Raw genomic sequence first — 7790 nt, 5'->3', positions numbered from 1 at the left:
AAGTAAGTATAGCCAAAGTTATATTTTATATATAAAATGTATAATTGTATATTAAAAATTATAGCGCGTGTATAACAATCTATATTTTTTATAATTAATTTGATGTTATAATTTAAATGCGATGCTTATTTGTACAATGCTTCCAGTTTTAATGAAAATCACGCGTAACACATTTCTTATATTCTAATGTGAAACTGCTGATAAACTGTTACTTTTAGTCAAAATTAAAATATATATATTCATTATTCTAAACATATATATATAAATTATAAAAATATTCAATTCCCTAAAATATTTATAAGTTTTATTTTGTAAATTTTGTGTCTAAATGGACTGAAGTTTCTGAAACAAATGTATAAAACAAAGTGTAATGCGTATGTTTTACAAATAAATTTCGCATACTTTGTAATAATTATAATAAAATAACAATAATACATATTTCCTCTTATATGTACTTAAATGTTAAATTTTCGTACAAAGACCAGTTTGATGCTCACCCCTCGCACAAAACGGCCGTCTGTACCTCCCGCGAAGATACCGACTTCCAAATCGATACCAATTTCATCGCAAGTATTTTTGAAAGCGATCCAGTATGGATTAGACTCATCTAATTTGGTGTTCTCAATTCTGGGATTTTTCTCATCGAAGGAATAAGTTACATCTGGACCAGCTTCTTCGCACCAGCGTTTGATAGTAGCCTCGAATTCCTCGTGATCAACAGAAGGCGTTAAACGAATGTCGAACATAGCGCTTAGCTCGTTGGGTATAACGTTAGTTTGGACTCCACCCTGTAAATAAAAACATTTAATAGACTAAAATCGTAAAATATCAGATAGATAAGGAATTTAATGAAAACCTAGAATGGTAAAATAAAATCTTAACATAATTATAATGTAAGAATTAATAAAGTAAAAAGTTGTGTATTATGATTAACATTAATTGCAAGACTTATTAGAACATTAGAATACTTACTGTGGAATATGAAAATCCCAATGAAAAGACATATAAAATAAACAAGTATCATGTAATGACTTGAAAATTAAAGCTAATTAATTTATTTACTTTCTCTTTGAGATTTTCTTTTGAAATTTTCTTTTAAAAATGTATTATTAGCATTCATTGAATTCAGTTTAGAATAGAGTGTTTATATGAGAGCAAGGAACAAGCTGACACAGTGCAACAAACGGTTTTTTAATTTACAATTTAAATTACATCTATTATTCCAAACGTTTCGGTTCTCACAGAATCATCTTCAGTGGACATAACTTACTTTACTAATATTAATAACTGATCTTATCTTCATTTGTCAGTTGAAACGCTGCTCAATTGCGATTTCTACTCTGATTATATAACTCGGAATGGTAATCCATGAACATTGTAATACTAATCGTAAGTGTTAACAAGTTTCTTTACGTTATAGAAACATGGACTCGACATTGTGACATTCTATTTGGAAATGTCTCAATGTTTCTGTCGATCTGTTAACTTCGGAATAACAATGTCATTACACAATGTCAGATATACAATTCCCATATTTCTATACCATAAAGAAACTTGTTGGCACTCAGTATTACCATGTCCATGGATTACCATTTCGAGTTATATGATCAGAGTCGCAATAATTAAGCAGTAATCGTAATGATTGAGCAGCGTTTCAACTGCCGAATGAAGACAAGATCGGTTATTAATATGTATTAGTAAGTTATGTCCATTAAGGATAGTTTTGTGAGAATCAAAATCCTTTGGAATGATAAATATAATTTAAATTGTAAATTAAAAAACAATTTGTTGCACTGTCATAGTGCTCATTGCCTTTGTATAGACACTATTTTTAAATTTGTATTTCATTTCAAATAACAATAACTCAACGATTTTTAAATATAAATGCTTTTATAAATTACATCTTTTAGATGGTAAAAGTTTTTTAACGAAAATGGTATATTTGCATGATACCTACCCAAATTTTCGTAAGATTTACAGATGTCACTCCGCCAAGAGCAACTACTAATTTGCTAGGATCTGTGGTTAATTTTGCTTTTTCGGAGGCTCTGAAGTCTGTGAAACGATCGATTATGACTCTTAACTTTTCCCCAGCCGTGTTGTCGAACATGATGGATCCATGACCGGGATTGCCCATGCACTTTATTTCGACATGCCAAATCGATCTTTCTCCGTAAAACAAGTAAAAGTTCTCGAGTGGGCAAGCTACACCTTCGTCCAGCGTGAAACCGATGTTCAGAGCTTTAAAGTCTGCAGTGTGCACAAAGGCTTTCATTCCGAGAACACTGCCGATCTCCTCGTCCGGGAGGAAAGAGAGGTGGATAGTGCGTTGGCAACGTTGTCCGTTCAGTTTCAGTCTACGGATCGCCTCCAAATATTGTATTCCCACGGATTTCATGTCCTGGCTGCCGCGAGCGTAGATGTCGCCTTGCTCGTCCATGTGTGCGCTGAACGGCGGATAGGTCCATTTGTCCTAGATCAGTTATACGATTACTATTGGGAATCAACAAGTTAGTCAATTACATACATACTAGGGCGTGTTCGGATTCCCAGATGCTCCCCTCCCCCATATAGCATAGATTTCCAAGGGACGTTCCAAAGAACATTCAAAGAATATCTACATCCTAAAAATGTTCGCCAGAATGTCCCTCGAATAAAGTGTGCTGTGTGAGCCAGATGTCATGTCATCCTTGTTTAACATTCGGTAAACAACAAGGATGGAGTAATGCCTGGCACTCAGATGGGAATCTGAACATAGCCCTGAGAAAAATGTCTGATTAGATTCACTGAAATTCTAGTTGGGAATAGACGAATCAGAACTTTCCGATTCGTCGAAAGTCTAAATCCACCAAAAGTCTAGTCGAGATAACTGGAACTCTGATTGATATAATCAGAATCTTCTATCAAATTTAGAATCCTCTACCTAATTCATCAAATTCAGAATCTCATTCTATCAAATTCAGAATCTTCTATCTAATTCATCCATTTTCAAGCAGATATTTTTCTATATTTGCAATAATATACATTCACAATATCTTTACCGTAAATCAAAATACTTACTTCGAAAACAGGTACAACGTCCATGTGACTGCTCAAGAGAATCGACTGCTTCGTAGGTTCCGTTCCCACCCATGTTAAAATCACAATCGGTTTTTTAGGATGTACGTGATAAATTTTGATTGGTAAGTCGAGAGACTGTGCTTGTCTAGTTAAGAATTCCACGCATTCATCTGAAATGAAAAACATAGCGAATTAGATTGTATTAGGTTTTATATGGAAACTTTTATCTAATTCATGAAAAGAGAAGGGATATATCTGGTGAGGAAAGGTAAAGGCAATGAAAAAATCAGTTATAAGAGTGGTGGGATCAGCGGAAAGAGGTAATAATGGGTAGAGTAGGGTTCAAAGGAAATAAAAGTGTATAATAAGCAGGTGATGATTATAGGCTGTGGTTAGATATTAAATTTCTAAAGTATTAGAGTTAGATATAAATAGAATAAGAAACTAAAAAGAGCTATAAAGGAAAGAATGTAAAGGATATATAGAATAAAATTAGATGCTTTGGGTAGCAAGAAGTAGCAAGAAGAGGGAGTATGTAGCAGCGTGCAGGTGAGGTATGGATAAGTGAATGGATTAAAGCTCTATAATCAAGTCCCCTTCTTGACTGTGTGAAGGGTCATAAAATTTTATTCTATTCTTTTATCTAATTCATTCAGTTATCAGGATTTAAAGAGCTTTTGTAAAAATTGTAAGTTAAATTAAATAATTTCTTACTATGTTCAAAATGTGTAAGTTAATTTCGGCAGTAATTTGGCAATAATTTGTAAGTTTTAACAGCAATTGGCAGTAATTTTTGTAATTGCCAATTACTGCGCCAATTTGTAAGCTAATCGGTGTATTCTACTTAATTTAGGTTCTAATTCAGTCTGTTTATAAATAAGAGAACATTTAAAACACATTGAGTAACTTAAATGTTGTTATTGAAGTTCAATGCTTTCTAAAGTAATTTTCCCTGTTATTAAATAATAAAGTAAGACGACACGACAGTGTTACATAATAATAATGACCCGTATTGCGAAAATAAATTCCTTTGGAGGCTACCAGACTAGCAATCGTGTGATAATCGCGATAAGAGACGATACACTTGCTGAGGGATGGTAATTGGCTCTATTATCAATTGTAGTCTCTTATCTATTCCATCAAGAGATCAGGGGATCTGTTATTTCTCAACCATGTGCGTTATCAAGAAATATAACGAGTCGTAAATGTGTCGGACGCGACATATCCGCAAATCAAGCCGCTAATACCGTGTATGAACGTGAAATCACGTCGACCGGGTTACATAATCAGCTTCCACATTTTCACCGGTCGTCGATTCGCGATTCGGGGTAGCCTCTGTCCGTCGAACCGGCGGGATCGTTTCGGGAATCACGATGGAAACGCAAAGTGCCGGGCTGCGTGTCCAATCTGGGTCACGCCGCGGCGCCCATTGAGTCGCCATGACGTCGCCGTCGTCGTCGCGCTCCGATCAGCGGGAGGACGCCCGGGACCGGTTCCGGGGACATCGCGGAACAGCTCGGCGAGATCGGCGAGGCGCCGCGACCGGACGTAGGGGAATAAAAATAGAAATAACGTCGCACGCGTAGGGTGGGGCAACGCAATGGCTGGATAGCGTCACCGACGCTATCCCCCCAATTCGTCACCTCGCGAACGTCCTCGCCTGTCGTCGGCGTCGTCGATGGAGCGCGTCAGCCGATTCCCACGGGAGGGACGAGCGACGCCGATCACGAGGAACTCCCCCTCGTCGTCGATGAATCGTGCAATTTACCTAACGAGGAAACGCGTCGTTGAGCGGCGTGCTTCGCGACCTCGTTCGCGAACGTGGCCGGTCGCGCGGCGTGGGTCCCGTTTTTTCCTACTTTTCTTCTTTTTTTTTTTTTACAGAGGACACGCACAAGTCTCGCGCTTTCTCCCGTCTACACGCTTTCCTCCGAATTTACAATCTCGACTAGACGCTGGACGCGACGCGAACTAATCCGCTCTCGCCGCGCTGGACGCTTTTATTAGACGCGCGTCGCAGATCGTCTCTCCTCCCCCTCGCTCTCGTCCACCGCGTTTTATCCGTTTTTCGAAAATCTCACGGAATCCCAAATCACACATGCCCCCCGCGATCGCTCACCGTAGTTGACGTCCGGCTGCACCGACGGTATCCGCAGGTACTCGCGGAAATTCTCCACAGCTGTTTCGTCGAGTTCGGTCTGCGACATCGCTCCGAGGTGATCCGTTCGCTCGCTCCCTTTATCGCCGCTCGTGGTTCTTACCCTCGCGATCAGCGGTACGCTTCCTCAATGCCCGATCGTCCGTCCGTACGCCGACAAGGTGCGCGCGTCCAGACGCCTACCGTCAGCGTTCGACTGTCACGAGCAGACAGCGGCGTCGGAGCGGAGTCAGTCCGGAGTACCGTCGCGGCCGGAATGCCGCGCGACCACACCGCGGCCACGGCTCGCCCAATTGCCGCCGGTTACCGGCGTTGACGTCACAGCGACGCGCTCGAATCGAATAGCGCGGTTAGTAACAGGCTCCCATGCGCGCGGTGCTACACCGCGTCCGCCACGTCGGAGTCGTCGGAGTAGCGTCGCGCCGCGCCGCGCCGGCGTTTGAAATCACGACGCGTGGCGAGACGCCGACACCACGCGACGGCGACGACGCGGCGCGCCGAGGCGATATCGCTGATATCGCTCTTGCTCCGCTCGCTTCTTGTACCACTTCGCTTTCATCCGATTCTGGAGAAAAATGTAAAATACGCGCTAGAATTTTTCAGTAAATTTTATGGAATTGGCAGGTCCATTGTATTCTCCAAAATTGTCAGACTGCGTTCGAAAAACACTAACCGAGCGTCTCCCCTATCGTTTTATCCTTGTTTAACATTCGATACAACGAGGATAAAGTGATACTCGAGTTATGTTTTCGAACACAGCCTCAGAGAGTGAATCTCACTCTGAAGAATGCAATATTTATCTTTAAAGATTGAAAATTGAGCCACTCTTTTTCAAGACTGCCTCAATTTTCACTCTCTTTAGAGTTAGAGTCCATTCCAAAGAATTTAGAGATTTAGAGACAGATGCCCATATTTATATGTAGACTTTATTTTAATTTAAAATTTTCTATTAAAAAAACGTCTCAATAGAATTTCCCTATAAGCGCAAAATGTTCCTAGAATGTTACATGAATATTATTAAAAAAAAAATTAAAATAATGTTATTATAATATTTCGAAATATAAATATTTTTTTAATATTACAGGAGTATTCTATAGAGGTTATATGTCCACTTATATAATAAACCTAGGTATTATATTTTAATATTCCTGAAACATTAAAATATTAATAAATATTAATTATTTTTAATTTTGTGCAATTTGAATTCACAATCCAGTAACGAAAAGTTCTTATCAGTCTATGGTGCATCTTGTGCTAAAAAAATGTTTCAACGTGATTTTAAGTACATATCCAGTTCTACAACTGAGAGCAAAAATCATTTTTAGTTTTTAAACGTATACTTATACTGAACAGATGTAACAGTTTTACAAATTAAAGTAAATGCTGTTATAATACTTTCTAATGTTTATACGATATTACAGTTTATACGATATTAAATAAATGTTACTTTTAATAATCATATAATATTATTAGGAGTGGACATATAACCATCCATTAATATTTCAGGAATATTATTTAATATTATATAATTTTAGTAAAATATTATTAAAATGTTATATTTAATATTCTGAGAATATGCCTAAAATATTATTTAATATTAAATAATATTATGCGCTTATAGGGTTACTTCATCGAAGAGTATTTTTTATCTTATACACTGACAAAATTTACTTTACTTTAATAAAAAATACAAATGTATAAAATTTTGAAAGCTGTTTGTGCTTACAGCCTTGAGAATAGATTTATTTTACTGTAAAATAATAATCGTTTGAATGGATTTACTACAATTATAATATACTTTTTATCTTACACCTCTGATATTTTTACTTTCAGGTAAACTTCAAGTAAAGTTTATCATAAGTTCGGCAAAAATAGCCAGAATATTTTTACTAGTCTCGTAAGATAAAAATTACTCAACCATTTTTCTCCGTGTGATCTACTGGTAGGCTTTGTAGCAGCAGTTTCGTTGATATCACTTGCATGTACTGCAAGTTATCTTCTCTTCGTGTCACTTAATTTTGTAACTTTATCATGTTGTGCATTGCAATAAAGATTAAAAATATCATCCTTTCTGCTCCTCGTTACCGTCGTCGAAGTAGCGATAAACTGAGATAGAACGAATTTTGCGTTCTCTCTTCTCCATTTCAAATGCAAATTTCTGAAAAATTTCAAAGGTCAAAAACATGCGAACAAAGACGCATTTATGAAAAATTTGCGACGATATCTGACACAATATCTTCGGTTTGTGTTTGTTTTGACTAGAAATAACCGTTAGTGGATTCTCTAACATCTTATCGACGATTCTCGCTAATCTTCGATAAGACGTTAGAGAATATCGTTACTTGTCCCTCTTGTATTTGTAATATCAAAAACATGTGTATTTTTAGCAATATAAATAACTTTAACAAACACAATATCAGCCTTGATAATTATCTTTGTGCAAATAACTTTAATCTTCTCTCTAAAATTTTTAAGAGACTCTCTAAAGAGTAAACTTGAGGCACTCTTTTTCAAGACTAGCTTAATTTTCACTTTTTAAAATGAGATTCTACTTCAAAGAATTTAACGATAA

General features: G+C 37.3%; 1 protein-coding gene across 1 annotated transcript in view; it reads right to left on the bottom strand.

The window, feature by feature from the left end:
* LOC108723550 (aminoacylase-1) overlaps nt 1-5560 on the bottom strand; it is a 6563-nt gene extending 1003 nt beyond the window's left edge. Inside the window, exons 1-4 of the mRNA XM_018449383.1 lie at nt 5180-5560; nt 3061-3230; nt 1958-2473; nt 473-788 (exon numbers count right to left, since the gene is read on the bottom strand). Of these exons, the coding sequence (XP_018304885.1) occupies nt 473-788; nt 1958-2473; nt 3061-3230; nt 5180-5267 (1090 nt within the window). The 5' untranslated portion in view covers nt 5268-5560. The remainder of the gene's footprint in view (nt 1-472; nt 789-1957; nt 2474-3060; nt 3231-5179) is intronic.
* Nucleotides 5561-7790: the final 2230 nt, after the last annotated feature.

This window comes from Mycetomoellerius zeteki, unplaced genomic scaffold (assembly GCF_001594055.1).
Source record: "Mycetomoellerius zeteki isolate Tzet28-1 unplaced genomic scaffold, Tzet1.0 scaffold244, whole genome shotgun sequence".
In the NCBI taxonomy this organism is placed as follows: Eukaryota; Metazoa; Arthropoda; class Insecta; order Hymenoptera; family Formicidae; genus Mycetomoellerius; species Mycetomoellerius zeteki.
This window is presented reverse-complemented; position numbering and strand designations above follow the sequence as displayed.